The sequence below is a fragment of the Elaeis guineensis genome, chromosome 6, assembly GCF_000442705.2.
Source record: "Elaeis guineensis isolate ETL-2024a chromosome 6, EG11, whole genome shotgun sequence".
NCBI classification, from domain to species: domain Eukaryota; kingdom Viridiplantae; phylum Streptophyta; class Magnoliopsida; order Arecales; family Arecaceae; genus Elaeis; species Elaeis guineensis.
Window position 1 is genome coordinate 778,233 of NC_025998.2, and position 17,327 is coordinate 795,559.

The window sequence follows — 17,327 nt, forward strand, 5'->3', positions numbered from 1 at the left end:
GCAAAATGTGAATGCTATGGGAATTAAAAGGCCTAGAGATAGTCTAAATGATAGGTATCTGTGGCACCTAAGACTAGGTCATATAGCGAAAGACAGGGTTAACAAATTAGAAAACTTTGGGCTATTAAGTCCGTTGATTTTTGAGTCATATCCAGTTTATGAATCATGCCTTCAAGACAAAATGACCAAGCTCCCTTTTACAGGACATGGGGAAAGGGCCACAGACCTACTTGCCTTAGTACATACAGATGTGTGCGGTCCATTTGATGTGCCGACTAGAGGCAACTATGTCTACTTCATTACCTTCACCGATGATATGTCTAGGTACGGGTATGTGTTTTTAATGAAACACAAGTCTGAAGCCTTTGAAAAGTTCAAAGAATTCAGACATAAAGTAGAAAAACAAATAGGAAAGCCCATTAAGGTTCTTCGATCAGATCGAGGAGGTGAATTTCTTAGTCGGAAGTTTCTAGACTATCTTAAGGACAATGACATAGTCTCTTAATGGACTCCACCTGAAATGCCACAACTTAATTAGATTTCAGAACGGAGGAACCGGACCCTATTAGATATGATCCATTCCATGATGAGCTTCACGGACCTCCCTGAGTTTTTTTGGAGATATTGTCTCATGACAGCAATATATGTATTGAATAGGGTTCCCTCTAAAATCATTCCTATCACACCGTATGAAATATGGCATGGTAAGAAGCCAAGTCTGAGTCATCTCAAAATTTGGGATTATCCGGCTCATGTCAAGAGACAGCAGACGGACAAGTTAGAGTTCAGGTCTTTTAGAGCTCGGTTCATAGGATATCTTAAAGAGTCATTAAGATACTATTTCTATATTTCGGAAGATCACAATGTGATTGTGAATCGACATGCTATTTTTTTTGAAAAATAGTTTATTCAAGATTGTGGCATCGAAAAAATAATTAAGCTCAAGGAGAATATCTCCCAAGAGCAACGAGCTAAAGAATCTGAGGAACCCAATCAATTAGAACCAGTTCTAATACAACCTCTTCCACCTCGTAGATCAACTAGGATTTTTCGTCCTCCTGAAAGGTACTTAGGTACTATATAAGAGGAAGTAAAGAAAATATTTCTCATAGAAAATGGGGCTCATGGTGATGATCCCAAGACCTATGATGAGGCGACATCAGATATCAACTTCGAGAAATGGTTAAAGGCAATGAGATCAGAAATTGACTCGATGCACTCAAACCAAGTCTGGACTTTGGTAGATCCATCTGAAGGTATTGTACCTATTAGGTGTAAATAGATCTTCAAGAGAAAGATAGGTGTAGATGAAAATGTGGAGACATTCAAGGCTAGGCTCGTAGTGAAAGGTTATAGTCAGCGCGAAGGCATTGACTATCAGGATACCTTTTCACCTGTAACCATGCTAAAATCCATCCGCACATTGTTTGCTGTTACAGCTTACTTCGATTATGAAATATGGCAGATGGACGTGAAAATGATGTTCTTAAATGGATATTTTGAGAAAGATATCTATATGGAACAGCCGCTTGATTTCACATCCAGTGATGATGATCACAAGATCTGCAAGCTGCAAAGATTCATTTATGGACTTAAGCAAGTATCTCAGAGCTGGAATACTCATTTCAATGATATGATCAAAATATTTAGTTTCATCAAGAACGAAGAGAAACCATGTGTGTTCAAAAAGATTAGTGGGAGCATAGTTGTCTTCCTCGTACTGTACGTAGATGACATCCTCCTGATTGGAAATGATATTTTCATGTTGATCTCAGTCAAAATATGGTTGTCTAAGAAGTTTCCTATGAAAGATCTAGGAGAGACATCCTTTATACTGGGTATTAAGGTCTATAGAGATAGACCAAATAGGATGCTGGGACTTTCACAGAAGATGTACATAGAGGAGGTGCTAAAAAGGTTTAGCATGAAAAACTCCAAAAGAGGTTTAGTACCTTTTAGACATGGCATTCATCTCTCCAAGAAGATATGCCCTAGCACACCTGAGGAGATTGAACGCATGAGCAAGATCCCTTATGCTTCGGTAATAAGAAGCCACATGTATGCCATGCTATGTACACGACCTAATATAGCCCATGCTGTGAGTGTCACAAGCAGATATCAGTCGAATCCACGCGAAGAGCACTGAACTTCTGTGAAATATATCTTTAAGTACTTGAGAAGGACTAAGGATATGTTTCTAGTCTTTGGGAATGGAAAACTCCAGATTCAGGAATTTACAGACTCAGACTTTATGTCTGATATAGATGATGAAAGTCGATATTTGGAAGTCTGTTCATTTGCAATGGTGGTGCAGTTAGCTGGAAGAGTTTCAAATAGATGGTGATTGCTGATTTCACCATGGAGACAGAGTATATTACTGCATCGGAAGATGCGAAGGAGGCATTCTGGTACAAGAAGTTTACCGCAGAGCTTGGAGTGATGTCATCGGATGTCATCTCTCTTTACTGCGATAATAATGGTGCCATAACCCTAGCTAAGGAGCCAAGGTCTCACCAGAAGTCCAAGCATATCGAGCGATGATTCCATCTGATCCGTGATTATTTCGAAAAAGATTATGTCAAAGTTAAGAGAGTCAACTCTACAGACAATGTGGCAGATCCACTGACAAAATATTAGGCCAGCAGAAGATCGAAAACCACCTTGAGAAGATGGAACTTAGATATGTAGCCAATTGGCATTAGGTCAAGTGAAAGTTTGTTAGATGTGTGCCCTAAATGTCAGATTGGCTGACACATTTCTGTACAAATGTAAGGACAAATTTATAATTTTGACTATAAAAAAATAAAAAGATTATTTTACTATTACATTGTGTACATTATGTCTGTGATACATCCTTTGAGTTAGTAGGAATGTTAATTCATTTTTCAAGAGTTGAAAATTTAAGGCATGAATTTACATAACTAACTTATAAACAGCTCGTGACCATAGGATCATCATGAAGATGGTGATCGATTTGGAAGGTTGGTGTACGATCACTTCTTAGGGTAGATATGTCTTGAGTCTATGGTGTGGAGACACCGAAATGAGAGTACAGATATTCGTTGAGAATGAGAGTACTGAGCGTGACCACCTCGAGTAGTCATAAGGAAATCTACCTTCTCGTCGATGACTAGCTCGATGCTGCAGCTGTGTGTCTAGTTTTTTGACCTGAGGTACATCGACAGTTCACCTTGAGTGTGTTATAGTTTGACTGCACCATAACTCGATCTTCTAGCCATTCGAAATTCTGAGGTGTATGTTGGTTGTAGCATATTCATTGTAGGAATCAGATCGCACCAAGAAGGGATCTATCAACCTCGGTAGATAAGAGGAGTAGTCCTATGATGATTGAAAGATCGAGTCCTTAAGTCCATAGCCATGACAGAGTGAAATAATGAAAAAAAGTTTTTCATTGGAGTTTCACATCAGACTCGGATCAATCGATTGATTCATATGATTGATGTTGGGTTGGACGAGTTCATCTTAACCCTAATTCAGTCGGGACTCATAATAGAAGAACTCAATCACACAGGTAGCTGCACCGAGAGATTCATCTTCATTTCTGATGGGTTGCCACCATATACTGCTAGGTGTCACTGATGGATTTTAGAAGCAATTAGAATGATCTTGATGATCGATCATTCTAATTGTCTGAATCAGAAGAGTTCTGATCCATTGAAAGGAGTTTCGATGATGTCGATGACGAGATCACGATATGTCTCATTACCATACGAAAATAAACCTAACTAGGTCACACAAACAAGAGTTAGGGTCTGGATGTCATCAATTGAGCTAGCCCAGTTCGATTGATTTGGATTAGTTCCAATTAGGTTCAAAAAAATCGTGCTAGCACATGATTGAGCTTAACTTTCTCCTCGTGTAATCTTTTCTATCTCGACTGAGCCAAATGTGATTTGACTCACCCAGAGAATCTTGAAAAAGTTTTTCTCAGTCTGACTGGAGTCAGTCCAGCTCAAAAAGGACTTGTCTTAATTTATGAGATGAATTTAAGACAACACCTGCTAGTTCCTCTCACCTGCCATTTTCGTTTTAGGACATTGGTCAAACGTTGACCCACGGACCTTGGACTGAAGGCCACTTGACAAGAGGTCATTGAAGATTTTTTATGGAGTGTCCACCTGCTAAATTGAGCCTCAAAATGGGTGCCATATTTAGATTGGGCATGCGCCCCAAGTGGATAAGAATAGAGTCCCATGAGATGAGGACTCTGATCCCTTGATCAACTTGGACTGTGGGGCGCAAATCTCACTGTGCTTATCCAGTGTTGGTGCCAACAGTAGGAGAAATTATGGAGATTCTTATCTGATATGATCAGATGACATCACTCCACCAATCAAAAATTTTTCAGAATTAATTGGAGTTTTCTGATTGATCGAATGATGTGGCACTGCATGGCGCAGTAGGGTCTATTTAAACTCTGTCTGCACCTAAGATTGAGAGACTCTGCTCAATAACCAGTAAAAGCCTGAATCCTCTCCACTTCTCCATGCCCCCTCTGCTCCTCTCCCTCCCCTCTTCACGTCCAAGAGGTTGGGCGTCCATCTGGTGCTTGACTAAGGCGTGGTGGCTTCCTGATTAGAAGGCTGCAGAGATTTGTCGAGAAGCTGCTGCTCCAGCTTCAAAAGATCTTTTGAAGATCTTCCAGATCAGATCCAGATCTGATTTTTGGAGCAAAGATTCATGAGGAGAAGACGATCCAGATCCTGCTCGAGTGGATATCGATAGAGACCAGACGACTGCATGGCTATTTTAGAACCTCGGACATTTCTGCGATCATCTACAGGGTAATCTAGTTACCCTAGAGGTATTTCTCTATTCCTCATATTTTCAGATTTAATTTTAGATTTAATATCAGATAATAAAAATTAGATCTAATAGATCTTAGATCTGAAATATCGTAGGATAATTTTTTTGAAATATTCTGTCCCAGATCTCATTAGATCTGGAAGATCCTACAAGGAAAAAGCCAGTTTTTCCTTCTGTATCTTTGTTAATAATTTTTTTTAAATAATAAAAATATCTATCTCCTCCCTCCTCCCTCCTCTTTGATTAATCTCCTCCTCCCCCATGGCCGGCATCTCTCTTTCTCCCTTTTTCTTCCTCTTCTCCTTTCCCCTCCTCCCCTTCTTACCTATTTCTCCTTTTCTCCTTCCTCCTCTTTCTCTCTCCTCCTTTCTCCTCCTTCCTTTTCTCCATCCATTCTCCTCCCCTTCTTTTTCCTCTCCTTCCTTCTTATCCACTTCTCCTCTTTATCCTTCTTCTCCAAGCCATCTATAAACATCCCCCTTCATGGCAGCCTCCTCCACCTTCATCCTTTCTTGTTTTCTCCATCTTCTTCCTCCCCATCCTCTTCTTCTCTCATTCCTCCTCCTCCATCCTATTCATTACCGGTAGCCCCTCTTCCTTCCTCCCCTTTCTCCTCATTTTCTTTTTCTTCATCCTCTTTTTCCTTCAAACTAATCCATGTGCCGTATCCCTTTAGATGACCCCCTCTACATCCGCCCCTTCTCATCAGGAAAAAAATACTTCCCTCTTTCCTTCTTTCTAACTCATTTATCCACTCCATGGTGGCTCCCTTCACCTCCTTTCCTTCCTCCTTATCCATTTCACCTCCTCATCATTCTTTTTCTCTAAATTACTCATGAGCTATCTCCTTTACGATGCCATTTTAATTGTCACGCTCCCGACTCGAGATTTTGAGCCGAAAGTCATGACAACCGCCGTATACTTATAAGAAACTCTCCCCACAAGCATGCAAAGCATCTTATCATGCTATTATAAAACAACAACAGAATAATTAGTCAATAATTTAAATCAAAAATATAATAATCCAACTTCTAACTTTAATGTCTCAATAAATTCAATAATGTTCAATATGTTTTACATCAAATTCAATAAAACTTTCAATCTAAAATAAAAGTATGGAGGTTCTGCTTCTAATCACTCTTTCATTCATATTTTGTATCATCTTAATTTCTTAACATCTGTAAAAATAATAAAATATGAGGTAATGAATTGGACAGTCCAGTAAGCAATGACCACTTTAAATAGATTTCATCATGCATTAAGGTAAATAATTATTTATAGAAAATAAGCATATAGAGTTTATCAATTCGAAATCAATTTCAATTATGTAATATAGTTCATACTAAATTCATTTTTTTTCAAAAATTCGAATTTCTTTCGAGATTTCAATTTCTTTCATTCTAAAATTCTTTTCATCAACTATGAGCTATGATCATATTTTCCTTATAGCAGGATGATAATACCGTGTATTATCTTGCGGTGAGCTGCGAATCATCTGATAGCAAAGTTCTTCGAAACCAGTGATCTCGCTAGCAGTTTGTCGCTAGTCTCGCTGGTGATATAAATTCTCAGGATAAATCAATTGCCAATGTATTTGCCTCCATTGGTAGTCCTCAGTGTTCGATCTTCCTGGAGGGGAAGAAGGTCTCCTCTTATTAAGGAGCCCTAGAATTGAACTCCAACCCAGATTCCAATGGAGAGGAAGACTCCCAACGATGTTCTATTTTCATCCTCCCGTTATTTCTCTCTTTTTTTTTTTTTTTTTTTGCTTTAAATTTCATACATGCCCCTTCTATCTTCTCATCTTCCTGTCGGTAATCTATTCTTTTCCTTTTTTTTTTTTCTTCATCCTTTCTCCCTCTTATCCTCTTTCTGACCCTTCTCTCCTCCTCTCCTTCTTTTTCATCCATTTTTTCTTATCATCTTCTTTCTCCATCAAATTCATCTATGAATAAAAGGTATTTTTATCTATTAATGTAGAAATTTAATATCATTTATTGATAAAATAAATGATTAAATTATATTTAAAATATATTTATAATTAAAAAATTAATTTAATATTTTTTAAAAAAAATATAAAAATATAAAAAAAATTGAGTTAACGTTGCTGTGATGTTCCTATAACTCTCTCTTTTTTTTTTTTTTTTAAATTCCATGCGCCCAGGAAATGTTCTACACCGCAAATTACCAACCTCTCTTCGTCTGATGCGAGGCGGACCAACACTGTGGGCCGGGTCCCATTTATAGCCGCTGGCCCTGTTATTCTTGCACCTCCCTACACCGCGTGCGCTGTTTCCGAGAGGAGAAGAAGGAGAACGACGGTCCTCCACCGCCAGTGGTGGAAGAAGGAAGATGATGTCGGGCGGTGGCTACACCTCCATCGACAACCAGAAGGTCCCCGGATCCGTTCCGGTACGCCACCATCTCCTCTTCTCTCCCTCATCTCGCTTTTGGATCTCTTCTCACTCCCACCCTTCCTGCTCTTCTTGCAGGCCGTCTCCGGTGCGGATCATGTCACTGTCAAATTCGCAGGTTAGTGTTAGGCCTAGGATTCGGTGTTTTTGTATTTTCGGATCTGGTGTTCTTTTGGGTCTTGGGCGTGGTCACTGATGCTTGATTTGATGCGTTACAGATTCCAGTCTCCAGACATTTCCGCCTTCTGAGGCCCAGGGCAAGATCTCCGCCGTCTTCAGACCCCCTTCCGATGCCGACGGTACCAGATCCATCTCCATGATCCCCCATCATGGAATCACCTTGCTTGATTTGATATCTGTTCTCGTCTTTGATTCCTGTTTGTCTTCTTTTGCTTTTCTTTAGGATTTCTAAACTGATATCTGATATGGATTTGGATTCTTGATAGATACGTTCTCGAAGCCGGCACGGGGGAGCTCCGATGAGTCGCAACCGACGGGGTGGATGCACAAGTTCACGGTGGGAGCCTACAAGCCGTACTTCGATGTCGACACGTCGGATGTCTTAGAGAGGATCAGAGACTCCCTCTTCTCTTTCAAAGGGAGTTTTACTGAGAAGACGGCTGACAATCCGGACTTGTATGTTCCTCATCTCCACCTTATTAGCTTAATTATTCTTATATAGCAGCTGTCCGATTTCGATCTGATGGGATATGTCATGTTATGATCCTCTCATGAGGAACGGCACCGATTATGTTCTATTATGTTAATCTTTCTTCCCTTCGACCTCTGATCTGAGCATATGATGCTTAATTGGTTACGAATAACTTGTATTTTCGTAAGGTATCAGTACATTAATATTACAATCCATTCTTATCCTCGGAATTAATTGGACGTGTCAAATCCGAAATTCTGACCATCCTATAGTTTTTTATTTTTGGGAGTTGGGTGGTCTTATGAAATGGATGCTGGATTGGAAAAACATTAGTAGAAACTGGTGGAGTAACATTAGTCAGTTGTGACCAGCAAGAAATATGTGATTGAGAAAAAATTGCCTTAAATTTTGGGTGCAGCATTTGCGGAGGAAAATTTTAAGGTTTATCTTTGGCAATATTATCTGGTAAAAAGTGCATTTGGTCTTTAACTATCTTTTGATCGACCTTTCTTCTTCTTCTTCTTTTGGGGACCAAAGTGTGACTCTACAAACTTTAGTGGTGAAGAAAGATTGTTAGAATTTGCCATTTTTTTAATGAAAAATTTTGTTCTTAGTTTGGTTTAGATTCATGGAATTTGAAGAAAATTGGTGGTTTTGGTTGTTACTTTGGAGCAAAGGGACTCGAGGTTCCAGTTGTCATGTGACAGGTTTTCAGATAACCTGACTAAAGAAGGTCTTCTGGAGTTGGCTGTATGATTCTGCCAAAGTCAGCTGACATACCTTTTATTTATATCGAACACTTCCCCATACGAGATCTTTGAGCCTGGAAGCTGGCACCGAAGGCTGTGGACTAGTTCAAGCATCATTTGTAGACTAGACATCTACATATTATTGGTTTCCCTATGTTATCCAATTTTTACAGCTATATTTAAGTTTGAGGGGTAGGACAAAATCTTCTCGAAGTGCATTAAATGGTCTCCTCCTTGTACCATGAGATTGAAAAGGAATTTTCATTATGTTTAGATGAATTTCAATTCAAGGATGAACATGCTTAGAAATGCATTTTGTAGGTCTTCTCAAGGGGTAGCGACGAAATGTAGGAGGCAGGATCAGGTTAATGGGAGCCATTGAGATGACTTAGCCTTCTGCAAAGTTAAAAAGCATTAACAATAATACAAGTATCATATGCAATAAACTGTTATTAATTGTATACACACTTGCCTCCTGGATGAGCATGCTTTTGGTTATCGAACTGTATAGTGCAAATGCCTTGTGTCTTTCAAGGTGTGCCAGTCTTTAGAGTTATTGATGCAGTGCAATTTTCTAATTCGATAATCCATGACCCTCAGCCAGGGCCATCTAAGTTCAAATTCCCAATTGTGATAAAATCAGCAGTTGCATATCAAATTATAACAACATTTCATGCATTAAGTTTCTTTATCATTTCATTGTTAGTTAATCTTGCATTATTACTGTTTCTATTACTGCAAGTTTAGATCTTGTTACTTTAGGGATCTTCAAATGTCATAACTGTTTCAATGTGTAGACAAGTATTAGTAAAAATCAAATGGCTCATAATTTTTGTAAATTTCAGTGTGAGATTTGGAGTTCTGGCAATTTTTCTAGCTTCTATTAGGTTCTAACCTATCCCAAGATTGCCTGTGGCAGTCATACTAGCCTTTCCTCATTTCTGCTGACCAAATCTAGCCAAACTGGCCTGTATGATTGCAAAATAATGAGCACCTCATATGTGAGACAAGAGCCTTAGCTCCATTTTAACTAAAGAAACAATTATTAATAATAGAAATCCATTACTGTTCTCAACACTAATGACGGCCCGATAGCTGAGTCGATCAAAAGAGATCCCAAATCATAAAAGTTGCTACAGATTTGGACTGGGATTAGTGATTTCCATCTTAACTTCTAAATTTTCTTATTGGTTGATGAAACATGTTTCTGCTGAGTAAGAACTGCAAGATTTTATCATAATTGAAGCTGCATTAGCTCTTTAATTCTGCCTTTCTTGAACTGAAAAGTAATAAGTAATGTCATCTGCTGGAAAATGTTGGTATCTTTGTCTAATAACAGATATCAATGTTCCTTAAAATTCTCATATCTTGCATATTCTTATGTCTTCAAATCACTCTTAGAGGGAATCCTCCTTATTTATGCTTTGCAGGAAAGCCTGTTAAGGAAGGTAACACTAAGTAGAAAAAAAAATTGAAGTTCTGCTGCCTGTTAATGATATAGGATGAGCTACTGATCTGTCAACCTTGCTTCTGCAAATGCTTGTTCTCTTGCCTATTCTTTCCATTTAAGTGCTTTCTCTTTTTCCCATGGCAATGTTACAGACTGATGATAACATTTCCAAATCAACAGTAAAAGGCAACAAAAAGAGCTGTAATGACAACCATAACTTATCCGTATAAGAGTATTTGAGAAGGATTTATAAATAGTTAAAAGTAGATATGCAAGACATGTATATGCACATGTATGTGTATGGCATACAGATGTGTTTTTTTTTTTCTTTTTTTTTTTGATATTTGATAATGATGAGAGATCGCCTATTTACCTTGCTTTTTTAATGTGCTTGTCTTGTACCCTTTGTTCAATCTTTATGCTTTACTTTTTACTCCATGATTGTCTTGTACATTGATACGTCTCCATCATTCCATATCAATGATACAAAACAGTAAACAAAAGAAGTCATGTTCATTCTCTCCATATCAGAGTTACAAAAAAAGTTTAGAAAACTGAGTAGGGGAAAGCAAATAACCTCACACAAGCAATGCTTAGCGTCTTGACATAAATTTGTTACTCAATATGCAACCTTTTTTTTCCAATTCAACAGAAAAGTACCTGAATTAAAATAATGATAATTATTTTTTTGGAGAGCTGTCGAGAAAACCATAGATGATGTGTAGGTATAAACATAAATAATTGTTCTATAATCAATTTGGTTTTGGCTATATGGATCCTCCTTGGGCATTGGAAACTGTCCAAGGGTAAGTTTTTCATAATGAAACTCTCTTGCATCATTTGCAATAGCCACCACCCATTATTTTGCTTCAAAAATGAATTATACAGATCTTTGCATCTCTCAGTTTCATATAATTGTTGCATATTCATGCGGATGAATTAAAAAAAGCTAGTGCATCAACTTCTCATGTGGGTCAAAATTTCTCAAGTCCAATCTGTATTGCAGCATGTAGTGTTACATGTGTGATTCAAGCTTTTAGTGATATTGTAATAGTGTTCTGTCTGAATTGCTTCATTTTCGGAGCATGTTTAATTCCTTCTTTTATTGACTAAAACTCATCCCTACATGTAGGACATCTGCATTTCTTTATGTTGCAGATCCCAGACTTCATGCCTGATATTTTGGAACTTAAAATATTTTGTAATGAATTTGATCGTATGTTTTGGGCAGGTATGGTCCATTCTGGATATGCACCACTTTGATATTTGTAGCAGCATCTATTGGCACATTTGTTACGTACTTGGCGCACAAGTTGCAGAACAAAGACTGGAACTATGACATTAACCTGGTTACATGGTCTGCTGGTTTGTTTTATGGTTATGTTACCTTTGTTCCTCTTGGACTGTACATCATTCTAAAGTACTTCTCAGCACCATCTGGGCTTGTTCAACTGTGGTGTCTGTATGGATACTCTCTATTCATATTCATTCCTGCCTTGGTAAGTTGTACAATTTTAGTTACATAGAATGGAGTTCCTTATATATGTGGACAAGGATATCCTTTTTGTCTACTTTCATACTCTTTGCTTGGTGAAGCAATTTTTTTGTAAAAACAGCATCCTCAGAGTATGTGCATACAGTAAGGCATAGACTTTGCAATGTCTACATTTTGTTGAGTTTATTGGCTTAAAATAATCAATTTAATGATCTAGTTATTCATTTATTACCGACCTCTTGCATTTAATGCATCAAGAAGTGCTGTTCTGCCTACCAACCAATTGCACTTTAAGATTTCATGGAAGGCTTCTCGCTTGCTTAAATTTTTCCTGGACAGGACTTTTTAATTGGGTCCCCACTAGGTGCAGAACTGGTTCTAATTTATTGTCAAGCATTGATGGATCAGACCCTTGATCTGTAAAACCTATCAGTCTGTAGATGGTTTGAGGTTTTTGTTAGTTAAAATCATTATTTAATGCTGTAACTTGGTTAAGTATCTTAAAAATTAGTTCTTGGTTTTTTTCATTTTTAATTGGAAAGGATACTTTTCTGATTTCGTATGTCTTGCTAACATTTTATCCTCATATTCCTATACACTATATGGACTTCAGGGAAATGGGTTTCTTGAATTTCATGTGATGTTACTGTGCATGTTGTAATCTATTTGGGAAACTATTTTGGCCAATTTGGGTGTTTAGAAGCAATTCTTGACAAATTTTGTCATCACCAAAAGAATAGTTTACTCTGAAATTATAAAAACTAATTTCTGAAATGTACTGGAAAAATATTGTTTTGAGCCTTCTTGCTTTAAAACAGAGTCGAAACATCTTGATATGGACCATGCCACCCGGGTTGATTGCAAGGCCTTGAGAACCCGTTATGTCATACTGCATATATGAATTATGAAATATGCAAATTCCAGCATGACTAATGTTAATAGCATAAGATGGTATTATAAGATGGGATGTAGGGATGGATAAACTGAATGATGTAAGATGGACTGTCGAGAGATGCATCGATGAATGAGATGAACATGATAGACTTATGTATATGTAAAACACAAAAATAATTTGTTGTATTGCCTGTTAAGCCAGAAACTTGTTTCATTATTTTGATACTCTCTCTGACAGAACTATTTATTTTTTATTAAGTTTGGTTGTATGATATTTTTTTGGTTTCTCGGATCAGGTCTCCATCATTTGGTTGGTTTGATGAATCTGACACTTTTGCATTGTGACAGTGCCTCTCTATTGTACCGGTAGAGATCTTCAGATGGGTGATTGTTGGTGTTGCAGGGTTCATGTCAGCAACTTTTGTTGCTCTTAATCTCCGTACCCACATTAAATCAGCTGGCGAGAGATGGTTTTTCATTGTGGCTGGGATATTTTTGTTGCAATTGGCCCTTGCTGTCATACTGAAGCTCTATGTTTTTACGGTAACTGTAGGAGCAGAGTAGGTTTAGATCATGATATTGTACATACATTGTTGAAAGAGATCCAGAGAAGAAGTGAGAAAATTCTTTGTTTGCATTCTTTCATCTTTCCATTTTGGTAAACTTGTAAGCTGGCCCTTGCTAGGCTGTCTTCCATCATAAGTGCACCACTCATATCTTGGAGGGAAAACTGTTACTCTTTTCTTGTTATCTGTATGTAAGGTATAAAACTTCTATAGCCGGCCGGTTACGAAAAAAATTATAGTCGAGCTGTCATCATCTGTCACTTGTCTTCCACTCCACGGATCACAAAGTAGAAGCAGAGAGAGAGAGAGAGAGAGAGAGAGAGAGAGAGAAAATGGGAGGAGAGGAGGGGAGGGGGGATTGGTAGAGCCGAGGGAGGGGAGGGATGGGGCCGGGGTGCAGGCATTGGGGCGGGGGCAGCATAGACGTTGTGGGGCGGAGTTGGGGGCGGGGGGGGTGGAGGATTGGGTGTGGAGGAGAAGAAATATTTTTTTATTTATTTATTTTATGGATGGAAGACAGACGATGACAATCCGATCATAATTTTTTTTATGGTCGGATTGATTATAGAAGTTTTATATAACAATTATATGCTCCATCAAAAGTTGTTAATATGAAGAACAATACAAAGGAAATGGATGAAGGAATGGAATTTTAGAATAAATATTTCAGGGTGCAGCATGCTGCCCTTGTTTTCAAAAGTATATCATGTACCGTATTACCTTCCTGTTTGTTATTATAAAGGAAATGGACCTATATAACCTGACAAACAGGCCATTCAAGGTATGGCTTTTGTTCACGTTAAGACTCCACATCTAGCGAACTAGCAGCTGTAAACATATTTTATAAGCTGACACTGGGTGCTGAATTCCTTTTTTCCGTAATAGAGTCCTTTGAAGCCTGGATGGTCTTCTCCTGCTGGTCGTTCTTTGACGGTTCATTTTAATAAATTTCATGGTTTGCAGAGCAGCCCATACGGGAGCAGGTCTCTTCTGTGATGCAGGCGTATCTATCCAGCTCTGATATTCGATCCTGTCCTATCCCAAAGGGAGATCAGCAGGGCCAGATCTCGCCGGGTTCTCTGTTGTTCGGGAGTGGGAAGGAGTTGTCCATGTTGTTTGAGAGTGGGAAGGTGTTATTTATCATTTTGCACCTCAGAATGTATTATAACCTTGTCACTCAACAAGGTTGGATACCATCACATCGCACTACTTTTCTTTGTTTTGTTGAGGCTGGCTACATGAAGAAGCCTTAGTATAAGGACATCAATCTTGACCGTCCAAACCACATTACTAGTATATGGCCAGCCACATAAAATACCATCCAATCAGCTGCTTTTTCTTTGTAGATGTGTCTGATCATGCAGTAGGAGCACCACGCCACTGCACTACATTTTTTGAAGATACCATATGTATGTATCTAAATGTATGCATGCATGTATGTTATGTATTTCAGATCATTTAAGGCAAAGGAAACCAACTTGATAAATAAATTATTAGTCAGAGAAGTTCCACTTAACCCAGCTACTTGCTAGCATTCTTTATGAATAGTACGAGAGTCAATGTATCTCTCCCATTGCATTCTCTACCTTCCCCAAGTTTGTTAGCTCCCTTCCTCCTTTTGTCTCCATCGTCCCCTTCATTCAATAAACTCCCCACCACCCGTTTTTTGGACCTCTCCCTTCACCATACTCTTGTCTTCAAAGGATAATCAGATCGTTAACCATCCATGATCCAACATGTATAATGCACATTCGATAAAAAATAAATACAAAATGTTGCACTCTATTATTCCCGGATTCTCGCCCATATTTTTCTATTGTGTTCTCATTATTGAAAAAAAAAAAAAAAAAAGGAGATTAGAGTTGTTCTAGATTTAGATCTAAGAGCAAAAGAAAGCATTAGAGACTTGCCTTACTTATAGGGAGTAAAATGCATTATTTTTTTTCTTTGTTTCCTCAAGAAATAAGAATTTTGTTTACTTAGAAATCAGTATTATTTAAATAAGTATTATTGTGTATTTTTTAAAAATAGAAGGGATGTTTTCTGAAAAAATAGTTTGGAATCAGTATGCCTTAATATAAACAAATACTGATGATAATAAAATTATTTCTGTTTCTCCATAAGTGAAATACCATGTGGATGCTGATATTAGATGTGGCATTTAAGTGGAATTTCTCCTAACCCATGCTTTTATTTTTATTTATTTGACAACAATAATTTTTTGATGCTAAAAGCTTTAGAATTTACGTAGATAATTTTAAAAGTGAAAAGATTTCATCATGAATACTTATGAAGCATAGTTTATTTTTAAAATTTTTGGAAAAGAAAAATTAAAAAGACAATTCCGAATGAGCCCTTTACTTTACCCCTATCACCATTCTTCTCAAGCTGCATTTTTTTGGACAAAAATTTTAAGCTGAAACTCAAGGCAGAATTTTGAGGAAAATATTGGGCCATATTCATAACTCCTCTCACATTTGTCCGTGTATTCACGGTGCTTTTGCATTCCTTTTTTTAATCCGCTCGGTTTCAATCCAGGTCCATCTCACGGAAAGGACATGCATCTTCTGATCAGCGGGGGTTGATAATAGAGTACGATCTATCACTTGTTACCGTTGACTGCGAGCGGTGGCCAGCGCAAACTGTTTAGTGCCCGTTTTTTTTAAGATAAAAAATTTATACTATATATATATATATATATATATATATATATATATATATATATATATATATAATAAATATTTTTTAGATAATATTTAGATAAAAAATAATTTATAATTTTTTTATATATTTAAAAATGATTCAAAAATTTGTTATTCATGTTATTTTGCATTACTAATTTCTGCATAAGTTGTTAAGGTATATCTATATTTTTTATAATATTTTTTATTATATAACTATTAATATATAATAATATAATATGATATATTATATTATTATATATTAAAATATTATATTATTTTATTATTATATATTATTATTATATCACAATATATTATAATAATATGTTATTATATTAATATCTTATATTAATATAATATAATATATATTATACAATATTATTATATATAATAATATGGTATAATATAATATATTATATTAGTGTATATTATTATATATAAAACATATTATATTATTATATTCTTACAATATTATATAAATTTTATTATATTATAATGCATTAATATATTATAATAAATATATTATACTAGGTTAATATCTTGATATAATATAATATGTATTATTACTACATTATTATAATATATTATACTAATAATATAATATATTATATTATGTTATTATTATAATATACTATATTATAATATATTATTATTATTATAAGGTTAAGAATTATTAGAATGAATTAAAAATATTATTTTTTCGGTTGATGAAAAAATAATTTAGTATTAGATAAGATTTTTTTTTCTATTTGATGGATAAAATAACTTATCCATCTTAAATAATATAAGAATTTAGATAGTTTGGTCAATGAAAAAATCAATCAATTTTTTTATTATATTTATCGATAAAAAAATTGATCAAAAATATGATATTATTATTTATATAATAATAATAAAATGATAAATGAATATTATGAGTGACTTTCGTATTGATACATAAGGTTATAGAATAATCTCTCAATATATCAATATAATAATAATAAAATGATAAATGGATATTGAAGATGACTTCGACATTGATACGTAAGATTATAGAATTATTTTTTAATATATTAATATAATAATAATAAAATATTAAAAATAATTTTTGTGTTGGCATGCAGAATAATCTCTAAACATGTCATGTATCGAATTTGGAAGTGTCCGACATATTTTTTTTTTCCTAAACTTTTCTTCATTTCTGTTGATTTTTTTTCATATTTTTTCTATTTTTTCTTTATTTTTTCATCCTCACGAGTCCCAACCGGCTGGGAGGCTTCGAGCGATCGAAAGAGAAGCTTAGATGCCGGGTAGATCTGGGTGACCCCATCCTCTCTAAGGGCCCGATGAAGCCCCCGACATCGATATCCGATGTCTACCACTACTCTAAGGAGTCCCTCCATATCGCTATACCCGAAGAAGCTCAATGATGTAGGGTTCTCCAGGCTTAGAGCACGGATGACCAAGAGCCGGACAATTAGGCTCTATAAGTTGCTTGGATCCACTGTGACTATAGGATTCAGAAAAATAGAGCTTCGTGATGTTCCAGCGGTCATCCGGTTGCCCCGAGACACATGAAGTCACAGATTTCTACAGCTTCTACACTTTTCCATCTCCAAT

At 36.3% G+C, this 17,327-nt stretch overlaps 1 protein-coding gene across 4 annotated transcripts; it reads left to right on the plus strand.

Moving 5' to 3' along the window:
- The first annotated feature begins 7,072 nt into the window (after positions 1-7,072).
- Positions 7,073-14,392, plus strand: LOC105047765 (uncharacterized). 4 transcript variants are annotated; one of them, XM_010926833.4, is made up of 7 exons: positions 7,073-7,239; positions 7,320-7,359; positions 7,460-7,540; positions 7,688-7,877; positions 11,324-11,591; positions 12,830-13,024; positions 14,016-14,392. In XM_010926833.4, the coding sequence occupies exons 1-7, from the start codon at positions 7,180-7,182 to the stop codon at positions 14,298-14,300; spliced, it is 1,119 nt and encodes a 372-aa protein (XP_010925135.1). In that variant the 5' UTR covers positions 7,073-7,179; the 3' UTR covers positions 14,301-14,392. The 4 variants fall into 4 exon arrangements, with proteins under 4 accessions (XP_010925135.1, XP_010925136.1, XP_029121172.1 ...); XM_010926834.4 differs by having other exon boundaries at positions 7,078-7,239; positions 14,011-14,246; XM_029265339.2 differs by lacking the exon at positions 14,016-14,392 and having other exon boundaries at positions 7,078-7,239; positions 12,830-13,118.
- Positions 14,393-17,327: the final 2,935 nt, after the last annotated feature.